The sequence below is a fragment of the Physella acuta genome, unplaced genomic scaffold, assembly GCF_028476545.2.
Source record: "Physella acuta isolate Inbredline_101_S28 unplaced genomic scaffold, ASM2847654v3 ptg000096l, whole genome shotgun sequence".
Taxonomy (NCBI): Eukaryota; Metazoa; Mollusca; class Gastropoda; family Physidae; genus Physella; species Physella acuta.
In genome coordinates, this window is record NW_026731616.1 from 430,278 (window position 1) to 448,358 (window position 18,081).

General features: G+C 38.3%; 1 protein-coding gene across 1 annotated transcript; it reads left to right on the forward strand.

The window, feature by feature from the left end:
* Positions 1-1,719: 1,719 nt before the first annotated feature.
* Positions 1,720-2,598, forward strand: LOC131929866 (uncharacterized). The gene has a single exon (XM_059286245.1). The coding sequence runs from the start codon at positions 1,720-1,722 to the stop codon at positions 2,596-2,598; it is 879 nt and encodes a 292-aa protein (XP_059142228.1).
* The last annotated feature ends 15,483 nt before the right edge of the window (positions 2,599-18,081 follow it).

Sequence of the window (18,081 nt, forward strand, 5' to 3'; positions counted from 1 at the left end):
ATTGGATACAAACCTACATCAGTTATAAACTATAGTAAAGGAAGAACAGACCAAAGATTGGATACAAGCATACATCAGCCGAGACAGACAGAAGAGAAAGAATGAAAAATAACCTGGAGGACCGGAGCGCTCACACAGGCCACGCCGATTACCTCAACGCTCCAATTACAGTACAAGAAATTAAAAACGCTATAAACAAAAAAAAGAACACTGCGTCAGGCACAGACATACTTAGCTATGAATTAATTAAAAAGCTGCCATTAGAAACAATTCTTATCATAGCCGACCTTTTTAACCTTATCTGGAACTCAGGAAAAATCCCAGTAAAATGGAAACTAGCCACAATAATTCCCATCCTTAAACCAGATAAATCCCCACACGAAGCAGAGTCGTATCGGCCCATATCCCTGACATCTCATCTAGGAAAAGTTCTGGAAACAGTTGTCAACACAAGACTAAACTTCTTCCTAGAAAAAAATAATTTACTGAGTCTTAACCAGTCAGGCTTCAGAAAAAATCGAAGTACAGTTGACCAGATACTTCGACTGGAAAGCGACGTCAAGGCTGCCACCAAAAAAAGGGAACACACAGTTGCCATCTTCCTAGACGTGGCCAAAGCCTACGACACCTGCTGGACATGGGCGATAACCCACAAAATTAAAAAATTAGGAATAGGAGGCCCCCTACTTAGTTATATAACAGACTTTCTATCAGACAGAATGATGCAGGTCAGGGTAAACGACCAATATTCCAACACTTACAAGCTAGAAAATGGAATACCCCAGGGATCGGTCATTGCCCCCACACTATTCTCCATCATGGTGAACGACCTAGATAGGGAATTCATGGACGTGAAGAACTCCCTGTCCCAATATGCTGACGACTCCTCGACATGGCGGTCAGGCAAGTCCATCACAAAAATTAACAGGGAGTTACAGGCGCAGCTGGATAAAATGATGGAGTGGATGAACCAATGGGGTTTCAAGATAAACGCATCCAAAACGGTAGGAATGGTCTTCACTCACAAAAAATCACGCAACATCACCAAACAGGTCTCACTAAAAATTAACAATACAGTCATAAAAATAGCCCAGGCCACAAGGTTCCTAGGAGTCACTCTTGACCCCATGCTGACCTGGAACACACATATAGAAGGCATAGCACAAAGCTGCAAGGGTATGCTCAATATGATGAGATACCTAAAAGGTCACAGCTGGGGTGCCAGGACTGAGTGCCTGTTAACCTTCTACAAATCGTTTGTAAGGGGCAAAATAGACTATGCCAGCATAGTCTATGACTCGGCATCAAACTACACAAAAAAAACCCTCGACAAAATACAGAACCAGGCCCTTAACATAATTGCCGGTAGCAATAGTAGTACCTCCAAAGAAGCCCTAGAGGTCCTCCTGGGAGTAATCCCCCTCTCACTCCGCAGGAAGGAACTCAGGCTAAACTACTGGGCCAAAGTAAAACATCAAAACCACCCAACCTCAGCGGCCTTCCTACCAGTGCTACCCAGGGCATGGGGAATCCCCATTGGGAAATTCAGCCCCCCCCGCCAGCTGGAAAACACCGGGGGAACTGGAATCCTGCAACCAAACCTCAATCGCGGATCAAAACTTAGTCATCCACAAACCTATAGTCCCCCCGTGGGAACTGACATCCCCATCATTACACACAGACCTGCACAATCAGATAAATAAAAAAGAGGACCCAGTAATGGCCCGTATTGAGGCTTCAAATGAGATAGAAAGGATAACAGCCAACAGCCTAACCATCTACACAGACGGCTCAAAAATAAACGAGAAAGTTGGAGCAGGGTTCCACATCCCCCACCTCAACCACTCCAGGAGCTTTAGGTTGACAGACGGCGCCTCCATTTTCACTGCCGAGCTAACGGCCATCCTTATGGCCCTCGAGTACACCCCAACAACCCCACATACCAGCATCAGTATATTATCCGACTCCCTGTCAGCATTACAGGCCATTAAAGGGGGAGAATGCTGCAGGGACGACATTGCAGAAGAAATTCTTCATAAATGCTCCGAGTGGAAACAAAGGGGTCGCTCGGTGCAAATGATCTGGATTCCCTCCCATATCGGCATACAAGGTAACGAGAATGCCGACAAAGCTGCTAAAAAGGGAGTGGAATCCAGAGCTATTGTGAAAACGGGAATAGGCTATTCCGAAATGAAAGCTACTATAAAGAAACAAATAAAAGAAGAATGGATTCAAAAATGGAACGCAAGCGACAAGGGTAGGCACGCCCACAACATACTTCGACCACCCGACGGGAGACTGCAGGTTACAGAAGACCAACGGCCACCCATTAATAAAAAAATTACAAGGCTGCGTCTAGGATCAGCCTCCTTCATTCACACAAAGAAATGGTGCCACACCTGCAATGAAATAAACACAATAGACCACTACCTAATACACTGTAAGGCATACAACAATCAAAGAAAAGAACTCATCAACTACTTCCAGACAAACAAAAACACATTACTAACAACAGAAACATTACTGGCTATGGACGCCCCATCCACTCTGCATAGCCTGTTAAAAACATATGTGCACAAAACCAAAGAATCAGTCTAATAAGCTGTAAAGATAAAATAATATTCACCCAATAACAAAATACAAATCCCGTACAATAAAAAAACTACACCCAAAAATGAAAGGAAAACAAATGAAACCAAACTGTATATACACAAAAACAACGAACTAACCACCAAAAATAGTCGGCGATATAAACGTAAGTTTGAAAGCGGACTTTAAAACCCAAAACAACAACAACAACATCAATGTAAGCTGTTTGGCATTTTGTAACGTTATTTCTGGATCCCTTGTAATTAAGGGACATAAAAAAAAATAATAATTAAAAGGGCATAATTAAGCGGTATGTCAGTGCAATTAATGTCAAACCTCATCAAGTATTGAAGATGCGATAGTAGAGATAAACTATCACTGAATTAGTTAATCGAAAAAAAAATGTTTTTCTATTTATCGAAATGTAAAATTTACGAATTTAAACCTTTAATGTAGTGATGACGTCAGTTATCCCCAATAAACAGTGCACGAGGACACCATGTTTTATTGATCCATGTGGATTTCGACGCTGTTTAGCTTGTAGATTAGTCGCAATTGTATTCTACTCTAGTCGAGTACACACATTGAGCGTGTATTCTACTCTAGTCGAGTACACACATTGAGCGTGTGTTCTACTCTAGTCGAGTACACACATTGAGCGTGTATTCTACTCTAGTCGAGCACACACATTGAGCGTGTATTCTACTCTAGTCGAGTACACACATTGAGCGTGTATTCTACTCTAGTCGAGTACACACATTGAGCGTGTATTCTACTCTAGTCAAGTACACACAATGAGCGTGTATTCTACTCTAGTCGAGTTCACACATTGAGCGTGTATTCTACTCTAGTCGAGCACACACATTGAGCGTGTATTCTACTCTAGTCGAGTACACACATTGAGCGTGTATTCTACTCTAGTCAAGTACACACATTGAGCGTGTATTCTACTCTAGTCGAGCACACACATTGAGCGTGTATTCTACTCTAGTCGAGCACACACATTGAGCGTGTATTCTACTCTAATTATTATTTGTATTATTTATTTATTTTTAATTTTTAAATTAAATTTTATTTAGAGTTAATAAGGAGCAACTAATGACCACACCAGCCTGCAAAAACCCTTGCTACGCTACTATGTGTGTGGTTATTGCCCTTTGCTGTGTGTCGACGACACTTATCATTCAATATCTGATAAACGAGTGAGAAGATGAGAACTGGAGAAAATGAGGCAAAATGTTGATGCCTGAAGAGCTTGTATCAGTAGAACACAGTCCCAGTGGGGTTACACGCGAATGTATATCGCGATATCCAACCCCGTGTATGACGTAGTCAGTCACGTGAGATGGCAGATAAATGCTGGCTTTGCATTATTCAGGTTATTGTGTTCTATTGAATGGCAAGCTATAGGTTGGTGAGGGGGGGGGGGGGGGGAGGATGGTGTTGGGAGTGAGCGGCCGGTGTGTGTTGTGAGTGATGGTGTTGTGGGGGTGGTTGTAATTCAGTGAGGGGGATGTTGTGACGGAGTTTCGGGTTTATGGTGATAAAGGTTGGCGGGGGTGTTGGGGTTAAGTTGGGGTGTGTGTGGAGTAATTTTATAGGGCGTTGTGAATTTGGATGCAGTTGAGATGAAATTTGGGTGGCTACAGGACATTACCCCCCCCCCCCCAGTACATTTCCCCCCACCCCCGTATTTATCCCCAGGAGCAATTACCCCCCCCCCTAAACCTATCCCCAACCCTAGTCCTAACCCTCTCTAACCTTAACCCTAACCCTAGCTGTATCTTAAGCTATGTCAGAGGGGTAATGCCCTGGTGGGGCGAGGGGGGTGGGTATATGAGAGGGGGGGGGGGGGTAAATGTCCGAGGGTAATTGATGGGGTGTAATGCCCTGTTCCCGGTTCGGGTGTGGGTTGTGTATTTGGTGTGGGTTGTGTATTGGGTGTGTATTGTGAGTGAAAAAGGGGGTTCTGTAGTTACTAAATATTTATTATATATATAGAAGCATCATAAATTGCAATGTTCCAAAACAGTTAAAGTTTTTAACACTGAATATTATTTTATTACTTAGTTACTTCCCATTATTATACTTTAAAGGTAAGGGAAAGCATTTCGCGTGTTTTACCTAAAACCTATTAAAAATAGAAAAATGTCATTAGTAATGACATAAAGAAGTGATAATTATATATATTTTATTAAACATATTATTTTAAATTGACAGTAAAAATATTTTTTTTTAATTTGAAATAACGTTTATTTCTTTTAACTGTCTAGTTTTAAATCGAAAACCGTAAATATACTGAATACACAATCAATTTTTAAAAAAAAACAAAAATTATTTTATTCAATTATTGGACGGCAAGTTCCAGGCTTTTTCATGTATTTCATACTGATCAAGAATCGAATCGAAGTAACCCTAAGATGGGTCCCACCGACAATTGACAATGACATTCTCGTCAAGGCACTAAAAACATTCAATATAAAAGAATCCAGTATACAAACAATCCCACTAACAAACAACCGTAGATTAACTATATATCCAGAAAAAAACAACAGAAATTCCACACTATATCAAATTAAACTAAAAAGACAAAACAATCGACATTCTAATAGCCATCCCAGGCAGGAAACAAGCCTGCCAACACTGCTCATCAACACAACACTGGACAAACCAGTGCAACCAACCACACCTGAAACCACCGCAGCAGACAACCCCAAAACCAGCACGACCATCAACAGCAAAATCAACAACGTCTATTACAGCAAGGAATATCAACACAGCCGGTCTTCTTCTTTCTTAATTTTAGTGTTGGAAGAGATTCACCCCAACACCATTAAGTATACGTGTCAACTGGTTATGCGCCATTGAGGCCGTTTACTCCGATTTCAGCCTGCTCTTCTTTTGGATTTACGTCCATAGCCTTAGTCTAACTAAAAGATGTCTCTCCTAGAAGAGTAGCTGTCTCCAGGTAACGAGCCTCATTTGGCCGAGGGTTCGAACTCGAGACGTTTCGGTCTAGAAACCGACTCGACTACGCCGACCCTTAGTCATTTCCGCTCTCTAAAGCCCAGTGATTGACACATCAGAATCCAATGTCTTGAAGACGCCAACATCTGACCATGGTGAAGCAGCACAACAGCCAACAAAAAGCATGTATGCAGTCACCACCCATATCTCGACACCAAAGAAAGAAACTTCCAACCCACAAATATCACAACAACAAACAATCGTGGAAACATCAACAACAAACAATCGTGGAAACATCAACAACAAACAATCGTGGAAACATCAACAAAAAACAATCGTGGAAACATCAACAACAAACAATCGTGGAAACATCAACAACAAACAATCGTGGAAACATCAACAACAAACAATCGTGGAAACATCAACAACCAAAAGGAAGAAAGAGGACAGCCCAGAACCAGAGAAAACATCAAACGCAGCTAAAGTTAACGAAGGAGACAACGAGTCGGCAGTCACCACCTTAGAGGCGACGGGGGGGGGGAGTACATATGTCCCCGGGTGCCGTCCCAAGGGGGCGCCAAAATGGGTTGGAAAAAAATAAAAGCTCATTTCTAGGCGCAGTTTTCCATTATAAATATAAAAAAAATATAGGGGGGGGCAAATTGAAATTTTGCCAGCGGGTGGGGGGGGGGGGTGGGGGGGCGGGGCGCCAAATTGAAAGTTTGTACCTGGGCGCCGGGAAGGATTTTCCAAAGCCTGTGCACAACCCGTCCAAAACAACGAAATTTAAAAGTTATCGTAAGCAAGGCATAGGGGCCCGAGGCAAAAACTTTTACATTGGAATTTTAATATTTAAAATAATTTTAAAAAGAAAACGGAAATCCAGTTTCTTTTATACTGGAGAAGTAATTAAAAGGTACAAAAAAGGCCTCCCCCAAACCTTTCTTAATGGGGAGGGTTTTTATTAATACCACTATAGGCTTTGTTGCAAGAAACATAAGGAAGTCGTTTAGCAACCATTAGCTTTACTGACTCAACCACGCCGATCCCATAAATTGACATCAAAAGAGCGCATGCGGCTCGCGAGCCGCAAGTTGCCGACCCCTGGCCCAAAGGGTTTCACTAATGACATGCGATTCGAACTTTCGCCTAATCCAGGGGTCGGCAACCTGCGGCTCTATTGATGTCAAGGGGCGGCTCTCGAGTTCAATGCACAAATATTAGGCCTAATAGTTATATTTTATCAAAACTCTTTAATATATATTGTAGTGTAAAGAAAAGCAACTTTAAACATGCTTAAACAACTCACCAGAGAACAATGAAAATCGGTGCAGTAGAAAGTATACGGACAGCTGACAGCCGCTTGGGTACCAGGCCCAGCCCCACATCTTTGCTGTAGCCAGCCCCATAGCAACAATTCAATGCTTGCTACTGCCCAAGTGCCAACTTTTTCGAATATCGTTAAAATGAAGAATGTTATTTTATTCATAATGCATTCCCCTGCCTGTCAGTATGCATCCATTTGACGTAGTATTTTAGTTATGTTGAGCCAGGTACTGGCCTATGGGGTACGAGTAGAGTGGAAGATAAGTCCTGTGAGAAGCGACCGATACACGGTAATCAAACCGATACCCAAGCCAGTTAGTCGGAGTTTGCCGTGTTGAGACCTGCATGGCTATGGGAGACACCTACTGGGCCGGTGATATCCGTAAAGACAGAAAAAAAAATTATTGGCTACTAAAATGGATTGGGATAGTCCTGTAGTTACATTATTTGATTACTAAGTTTATTATAGCAGAGCTAGCTAAAGCACTTTTTGTGCGGAATATATGTATGTTTTTATATGAATCAAGATTAGTTTATATTTAACGCTATCTATTTCAAATTAAAAATCTAATGTATGTACCTAATCCTTATGAAATACCAAAATATTGAAAACATAATATTAGTGGCTCTTTAAAAATTGGGACATTTTGTAAGTTGTAACTTTTGGCTCTTCCGTCTCAAAGGGTTGCCGACCCCTGCCCGAGTGCAAACCCACATGCTTGAACCTGCACCCAAAATTCAACGACCGAACAACTCCGCAAACAAAGGGCGTCCCCCCATTGAAAGATATATCCCCTGTCATTGTAAGAAGGTCAAGGTTATGGAATAATAGGCGTTGGCAACTTAGTTTAGCATACGTAATTAGGTACAGATCGTATGATACTTTATCTTGGTAGATTTGCAGGAGGGAGGTTCTTAACATAAAGTAAAATAAAGTAACTGTTGGGACGGCGCGGTCTATTCAACATTGTAGCTAGTGCTGTTTTTCGTACTTCACATCCGTCTAAAGATTTCTTTTTTGAAAGGTGTAGTTTATTAAAGCTGTATCGTCCTTACGGGAGCAGGGCATTAACCCCCCCCCCCCCCCCAAACCCGGGACATTCCCCCCCCCCCCCCCACCCGACATGAGCCCCTGAGTAATTACCCTACTCCGCTGTCAATAGGGCTTCTAAGTCTACGGTCTTGAAATCTACTAGCTGCATAGTTCGAGAACGAAAAGTTGTGACCTACTTACAAGCGCTATTACCCATTGCCCAGTCAGCGATATAGGGTTAGGTTAGGTTAGGTTAGGTTAAGTTAGGTTAGGTTAGGTTAGGTTAGGTTAGGTTAGGCTAGGTTAGGTTAGGTTAGGTTAGGTTAGGTTAGGTTAGGTTAGGTTAGGTTAGGTTAGGTTAGGTTAGGTTAGGTTAGGTTAGGTTAGGTTAGGTTTGGTTTGGTTTAATTTACAGAAGGATAATTGACAGGGGAGCAATGTCTCTAGGGGGGGGGGGGGGGGGGGGGGTAATGGCTGTAGCTCTTGGGTTAACGCCTTCACATTGTTTTTAAAATGATGTCCCATATACAGGGAGCCAAAAAATAGCGTTACAAATCCTTATACCATTGATTAAAAAATAATTCTAAATTGAATAAAAATTATTTTTTTAAAAATAAATCTATGGTGTATACAATTTTATTTAACTTACTTTCTTAAGTAGTCAATAAGCTAAGTTTATTGTTTTTTAAAAGATTGCATACCTAATAGTTACATTGCATTTTTTTATTATGTAATAACATATATACCGTTGTATGTTGTTTATCATGTCTTAGTTTGACAAGGTTTTTTTTTTCATATATTTTCACTTTATAGTTATCTCCCATGAGTTACATTTTACTTTAAAGGATTTACAAATTGGTGATAATCCATTGCCAAATTTTACGTTCATCTTAGAATATTAGATCACACGTTTTCCTACAGATTACACTTTAATATAGTCCTACATCAGCTATTTACTATAGTAAAAGAAGAGCAGTAGCATCACAGCTTTTATTTAAAGTCTATAATGTAAGGATCTATCGTGATTCATCTATATGACTGAGCAATCATTAAGGGATTCGTGGGCAAAGGTTTGGCAACCCTCGACACTCATTATTTATATGTAAATCAACTACATTATAAACATAATATGTATATTTTATTGTTTCATTTGATTGGCATACAGCATCCGATTCGGGTCTAAAGACGGCTTTTACGAAAATAATTAGATTATATAGCAACACAGCTGGTCAATTTAAAATATGTTTGAAAAGAAAATTTGGTTTAACAACAGTGGCGGAACAAGAAAAAATGGGTCACCCCGCAAAAAACTTTTTGCCCCCCCCCCCCCATGTATATATATAGGCCTATATACGAACATAGGATACTCATTTCTAGTCTGATCGGGTTTTGAAAAAAAAAATCACAACATAACATGTCATGTGTGTGAGTGCATTGGTATGTTTTGAAAATCTCTGTTTTCACTTATGTGTAATACTTAAAATCATTTAAGTCGGTCAAAAATATATAAATCATGAAGCTTTGTATAAGTGATGGTGTCTAGTGTTATGTTTATTTTTATGTTGTTTTTTTTTTGTATTTCTATTATTAATTTTAACTTCATTTCATTTTTATACTATACCATTCTTTAGTACTTATTTTTTTTTTAAATAATAATTAAGATAAGTAATTGCTGTTTAATTTGATTATTACATATATTAAAAGGAGCTTATGAGCACCCCTATTTGACTATTTGAAAAAGGGAAATAATGTATGTAAGTGGTTTGAACGTTTGCCTATCTTTCACACTACAGCTCATGTATATATATATATATATTATATATATATATATATATATATATATATATATATATATATATATATATATATATATATATATATATATATTTATGCAACAGCATGTCTTAGCTACTATATAACATCACCACAGTATTAGATCTGTTATCTGTTTGTTATTTACAAAACCACTATCAAGGTGCCAGTGTCGAAACTAATATATATATATATATATATATATATATATATATATATATATATATATATATATATATATATATATATATATATATTTGAGACGTTTGCCTTGTTTTCTAGAACAGTGGTTATTAAACGTAAACAATGTCGGCACTTTATTGTTTTTTGATATTAGAGCGCTAGTTTGTCAACACTATCACCGATTCGATCCAGCATTGTTGTTGGAGCGCTAGTTTGTCTACACTACCACCGATACGAGACAGCTTAGTTGTTGAGGCGCTATCTATTCGCTTCTTGTAAGGCTAAGCGCGGGAGGGGAGGTCTGAGAAAGGAACTTAAAAGGGACAACAAAGCACCAAATTTGGGATGGTCTCAAAATGCCGTCTTAATGTCTAGCGGCCTCTCGCGGAATTGATGTTTTTTCAAAAGAATTTTGCCGACAACAGCGTGTGTTTGATTGTAGGAAAAAGAATATACAAGAGCGTGGGATGGTGTCTATAGAATAAAGATACCCCAACCGCAACTACAGTATTCTTTTTTTCAAAATAACCATTAGGTCAAAAATGCAAGAAAATTAATTTTAACTATAAACAAAAATGATTATGGGCGAATTGCGGGGTCTGGCGGCACTGTAGTTCCGCCCCTGTTTAACAAAGGCATTGTACCTGTTATGTCTGAATGTGTATTGCAATTTGATTTGATGAAGAAAAAGATAGGCCGCACAGCAGGCAAGTTGTCAATTATCTATTACCGAGACAATGTGTGAGCCATGTGCTAAGAATGGATGCAGGCATTGACTAGGGTTGTTATAGTAAAAACAGAAAACGTAGAAGATCAATGGAGAAAAAGTTTGATGAAATAATTCCAACAAAGGATGTTAAAACAGGTTATAGCCCATTTTTAGGGATCCAGAGATAGACATACTTAACAAAGACAACAAAGCATTAGATTATCAAGCACAATTGCCTGAATAAATTTGATAATGAAGCTAATGTTTTTTATTTAATATTATTTCAGTGTTTAGTTTGCTGGAATTTACAGCGCTGTTCTATGTTTTAAATGCAAGTCATTGTCTGATGGTTTATTTTAGCTACTGGTTAAATTGTTAAAGTCCTTGCATTAGGGACTCTGGTATATATCCAAACGGGAGATAATTCATTGTCTAATTCTACATTCATATCGAATTCCTTTATATTAGGTTGGCCGTTTACTTGTAAAGTAATTCTTTTGTTGTTGTCGTGTAGTTGTAGGTGTAGTAGTATCTGATTGGTAGTAGAAAATGAGAATGTGGGTGATGAAATATTGTAGTTTTGGAGTTCGTATCGAGACGTGTGGTATTAAGGTATCGAAGTGTGTTGGCTGTTAACGTGTAGCAGTAGATCCAGTTAAATCGTTGTTGATTGGAAGTATAGTTTGTAGAGCTTGGTGAAGTTAGATGAGGTTGTGGAGAATCGAGTCTGTTGATTTTTAGATATCGAGGTTTGAAATGTTGTGGATGTAGTAGAGTTAATAATCATTACAGTTAACGCATGTTGAGTATTAATACCTACCATACTAGCTGTTATTACACTGATTTTTGACTATAGTAAACATCTGAGTTAGATGTCCTAAGACCTATCTTTGAGTTTACATTACAAGTTAGCGGTCAGTCGAAGTTGAAAGAATGTAGTATTATCGTAGAATTAGGCAATGAATTATCTCCCGTTTAAAAATAAATTAAGGAATATTTGATTCAAGGGATATAACTCATAAATAAACAGCTAGCATAATCACTCATAACGACAATGAAAAAAAACACAAAGCTTCGCAGGAAATTTCATTTTTACTGTACATATAGATATTTATTTAGATATAATATGTAGTTATTTCAAAAACATTAATTCTACTTATATGCTACTTAAAAACTTAAGTTTATTTAAAGAATAAACACATTAGCTTAAAAATAACATTTGTTCCAACAATTACGAGTTCTAGCATTCAAGTATGTTAGATTAAAACTAGACTTTGAGTTATTTCTGGATCCCTAATAATAAAGGGATAAATTAAATATTGACTGTCCGTCCGTCTCATTTCAGTTAACGCGAGTTGAGTATTAATACCTACAATACTAGTTGCTTCTTTAAATAAGACGGACGGACAGTCAATATTTAATTTATCCCTTATTGTGTATTAATGCATTAAGCATGAAAACATAATGACGAAAGTTTTCATAACAATAAATTTCCTAACCCCAAATGTTTGTTGCCGATTGTGAATTTACAACCACCCACCTTGTTCAGGTTCAATTAGACATACTGCAATGATGAACAACACGATAACTACAACAGCAGTTTTCATCTTCTAGGACTTCAGCAGTGTGCAGGGGTTATGTAAAGGCTTGCGAGACTATCTTTGTGTATTTCAATAAGCAATGAAAGACCCCAGTGTTAATCAATATTTAGGTTAATTAAAAATGTGGTAATTACTAAACGATTAGACTTTGCCCTGGCTACATCGACCTGGCCACAATGTTATGGATACAGGGCCACATGTTAACGGTCACTTTATTTGGCCAACACTGTACTGATCACAGGGGTACATTTTAATTGTTAGAATTTAATAATTGCATTATATTGGCAACTCTACTAGCTACATATTGTTTACATTATATTGGCAACTCTCCTAGCTACATTTTGTTTACATTCTATTGGCAACTCTACTAGCTACATTTTGTTTACATTCTATTGGCAACTCTACTAGCTACATTTTGTTTACATTCTATTGGCAACTCTCCTAGCTACATTTTGTTTACATTCTATTGGCAACTCTCCTAGCTACATTTTGTTTACATTCTATTGGCAACTCTACTAGCTACATTTTGTTTACATTCTATTGACAACTCTACTAGCTACATTTTGTTTACATTCTATTGGCAACTCTACTAGCTACATTTTGTTTACATTCTATTGGCAACTCTCCCAGCTACATTTTGTTTACATTCTATTAGCAACTCTACTGGCTACATTTTGTTTACATTCTATTGGCAACTTTACTATTTACATTTTATTTGCTCTTGAAAGTTGTTTTAACTACTATAACATATACTTTATTGTCCCCATTTTACTGACAACTCTATAAAGCCCAAAGTTTTATAGTGGACATACATTACTTGTTATTTTATACCTACCGTCCAAAGTATTTGCTATTTTGTACCTATCGTCCAAAGTACTTGCTGTTTTGTACCTACCGTCCAAAGTATTTGCTATTTTGTACCTATCGTCCAAAGTACTTGCTGTTTTGTACCTACCGTCCAAAGTACTTGATACTTTGTACCTACAGTGATGCTGATAATTTTGTACCAGCCTAAGCCAAATTGTAACACTACATTGTGTAGTGACCGCTGTAATAGCACCGTTTATACATTATTTTGTACTAGCCACATAGACAAATTCTAATGACCAGGCTATATTTGCTATATTATACTGAATACCTGGTCATACATATATTTGGCAACACACCACTATAGTATACAACCAACGTGAAAACCTAGTATTAAAAAATGTAGATCTTCCCTAAAGATCCATAGGGCAGATAAAGTAGAGTTGTTTCTTGACTTCAGTATATGAATGGTGGTCAGCACTATGCCCAGACGCCTTTACTTTAAAAAAAAATGTGTTTAGTACCCACCAGAGTTGGGTGGACTCAGTGACGTTCTACTAATTTGAACCCGGATTTGAACTCAAGACTTGTGGGTTAACAGTCTAGCAGCATTATACAAGTCACCAGTCATATTAGCCATGGTTCGAGATCACAATATAATGGTTCCGTAGCCTTAATAAAAGTAAGTAACTGTAAAGTTCCATTTTCGAACCCAACGGCCAATTAGGGCATGTAAAGTAGAGTTCACCTGTAGCTGTGACTACGCTGCCTTTATTTTTCCTAACGTGAGTTAGGTATTCATCAGAGCTTGGTGGACTCAAGGGCGCTCTTTTGAATCGGGTTAGCAGTCTTGCGCTCTACCGCTAGGCCACGCCATCCCTCGTGACCATACTATACCAACCAAATTTTACAGAACACAAAAATAGTTACATTGAAAGCTCGACCACATGAAGCTGACCACCATAACCAAATTAAAATACCACACGACCTCTTTATATTGGTCACGCGACAAGATTTTCTGACCACACGACCACGTTATACTGGCCACACGACCACGGTATACTGGCCACACGACCACGTTATACTGACCACACGACCACGTTATACAGGCCACACGACCACGGTATACTGGCCACACGACCACGGTATACTGGCCACACGACCACGTTATACAGGCCACACGACCACGTTATACAGGCCACACGACCACGGTATACTGGCCACACGACCACGTTATACAGGCCACACGACCACGTTATACTGACCACACGACCACGGTTTACAGGCCACACGACCACGGTATACTGGCCACACGACCACGGTATACTGACCACACGACCACGTTATACAGGCCACACGACCACGGTATACTGGCCACACGACCACGGTATACTGACCACACGACCACGGTATAATGGCCACACGACCACGTTATACTGACGCACGACCACGGTATACTGGCCACACGACCACGTTATACTGGCCACACGACCACGGTATACTGGCCACACGACCACGGTATACTGGCCACACGACCACGGTATACTGGCCACACGACCACGGTATACTGGCCACACGACCACGTTATACTGGCCACACGACCACGGTATACTGGCCACACGACAATATGGCCAAATTATACCACCCACATCACTGACATGGTGATTAGTGTTAGGGTTAGGGTTAAAGCTTACGTGACCTTTCACTCACGTGATGATTAGTGTTAGGGTTAGGGTTAAAGTTTACGTGACCTTTCACTCACGTCATGATTAATGTTAGGGTTAGGGTTAAAGCTAACGTGACCTTTCACTCACGTCATGATTAGTGTTAGGGTTAGGGTTAAAGCTTACGTGACTTTCCACTCAAGTGATGATTCGTGTTAGGGTTAAGGCTAAAGCTTACGTGACCTTTCACTCACGTCCTGATTAGTGTTAGGGTTAGTGTTAAAGATTACGTGTCATTTCACTCACGTGATGATTAGTGTTAGGGTTAAAGCTTACGTGACCTTTCACTCACGTGATGATTAGTGTTAGGGTTAGGGTTAAAGCTTACGTGACCTTTCACTCACGTCCTGATTAGTGTTATGGTTAGGGTTAAAGCTTACGTGACCTTTCACTCACGTGATGATTAGTGTTAGGGTTAGGGTTAAAGCTTACGTGACCTTTTACTCACGTTATCCTTGCCGAATAATCATGAACAAATTAAAATGACCAGATTACTACGTTATTCTCACCAAAATGACCTCTATATTAAGGCCTTATAGCAACACTGTACTGGCGATGTTGAACTGTCCACCTTGCATTGATCGATGTTAGAGTAACTGAACTTATCGATCGGGTTTTACCTAATCGAACATAGTTACCTATTTATCAAGTAAGAACATATATATACTAGCTGCATCCCGTGCTCCGCCACGGTAAATCTTTTTTAAATGTACCAACTTGGGAACAGAACAAAACTAAACACAACATAAACGAACGCAAAAAAAAAAAAAAAAAAACAAAAAAAAAAAAACAAACACAACACTCATAACATACACACAATTTAAATGCAATCATAAAGGCATATTGCTCAGTCTAGCTCGTAGCGCCAGTGATTTGCACCCCCCTCAAACTTTCGATTTGCACCCCTTTCCCCCCCCCCCCCCCCGCCCTAAAACTTTCGATTTCCACCCCCCCCCCCCCTCGCAAATTTTTTCCAACCCACTTTGGCGCCCCCTAAGGTCGGCACCCGGGGACATATGCCCCCCCCCCCCATCGCAACGCCTCTCCTATAAAACCCCTAGCTTGTCCGCAAACCGACAGAATAATAATTAGAAAACAGTATAAATAATAGGCAGTATTTAAAATATCTGTGTTTTACCTACAATATTTCACTTTATCCATTCACGCATTTCTTTCCAGTACTTTAAATTTTAAAAATTTACAAAAGAGTTTCATAACTAAAACCATTGGGCACCTAATGAACATGATGACGCGTCTATAATAGTGCTGAATAGTTGATTAAAAATTATAAGTAATAAACAGTAGGGCCTACATTCAGTGAATAAAATAAATAAAAGATTGCCTTTTATCAATCCATGCTAATTATAATTTTCTAACAATAATTTCCTCTTACACATCCGAATAATTTGCATTCACATTTTGCTAATTATATTATTGCAACACTAATTCCTTCTATGACGAACGTATATTTGCATTCACATTTTTTATTAGCGTGAGTTTAATGTATTTTTAAATTACCTCCTTTGTCAAAATTAGAAAAAAAGAGTTAAATTAATTTGATTTTTCTACCGTACTGTTATTATGTTATTAAAATGTATCCACTTTTTCGAGGAACATAAACGAAAATGATATTTGACATTGATCCTTTTAATACGTTTTAGCAATGTGCGTGTATTTAATATTTTCTTTAAGTTATGCAAAAGAGTAAACACAGTGGCAATTATAAAATAGCTCTATGCCGCTATATAAACAAACCCTACTCTAATACTTATAATAAGACAATGCGGTGCACTGAAAAGCACAGCATGGTGCGTTGTTAACTTTTATGGTTTCAAAAGCTATAGCGATGACGGACGGACGGAAGGAAGGAAGGACAGACACAGCCCGCTTATATTATAGATATATATATATATATATAAATATACATATATACATATATGCATATATATATATATATATATATATATATATATATATATATATATATATATATATATATATATATATATATATTTATAAAGTAATTATGTATTTATATACGCATGTGTATATGTGTTCACATATTTTTATTGTATTTTATTTACCTCTTCCCCCCCCCCCCCCCCCACATACATGGATTAACACATAAGTATTTACGATTCTCAACCAAACCGTTTACCTCAGGTATATTTTGCAACGTTGAGTTAATGTAACCCCCCCCCCCTCCCTATCTTTCACCCCCACGGCGAGTGCTTTAAACTGTGCTCAGATATAATACTAACGATTTATATATATATATATATATATATATATATATATATATATATATATATATATATATATATGTGTGTGTGTGTGTTGGTCATACACAATCTATATTATTTGTTCAAATCGTTTTGTATTTTAGACTTAGCTGTATGTCTTGAATGGACAGATACCGGATCAAGCAGTCAGGACTAATATGAGTAACACAGTTAACAGATAATTAAATTTAGCATAGCTTTAAACTTGGCTTTCGTATATGTCAATTTAACCTGATTTATTATGCTTTAATTTATAGTTATACATTTAGTGAGTCGTCAATATACAGTTAATTCATTTAAATGTGCTAAGGGTGTTTTCAAAGTTTTTTCTTATATTCTTTAAACTTAGAAAAACGTAGCGCTTTTATTTATGTGAAATTAACCATAAACATGAAGGACATACACTTAATTTTGTAAGGGTAGTGTGGGCAGTGGCTGGGTGCTCGACATGTCAATCAAGGTAACTCATTCAATTATCTCACTCGGCAATTGTGAAATGTTATGATTGAAAAGTAAAGGTTTTTTTTTATGTGGCTCCGTTTTACTTCCAGAGACAATCAATGCACACAAGGAGTTTGAATCATCTGGGAACTTACGTGGCCATGTGATTAGGGAATGAGCCATAATTAAGTCTTTACTAAATAATAAGGGTGCCTTATTTAGCGAGTCATTGGTAATTAGGGGGGGGGGGGGTGTTCTATTTGTGTCGTAGCTGCGGAAGTTGAAAATGTATTCATTGGTGTGGAGTGGTAACATCGAGGGATACTAAGGTAAGGAACCAGATATTGGCTCTTCTATAGTTTAGGTGAATGATGGGCTTGATAATGGTTTGTTTATAATGATGTGGCCCGCTAAGACTGGGAAACCATGTGCTATTGATGGTAATGTGCTTTGTTATTGTAGAAATTTTACACAAATTTAGTTGTTTTTTTTTAATTGTCTTATGGTTTTATTAAAATTATTGTTAAAATCAGTAGGCATTAAAGAGAAAACATTTTTTTTCATTAATTTAATCAGTGATAGTTTTCTCTATACTATCGATTTTTGA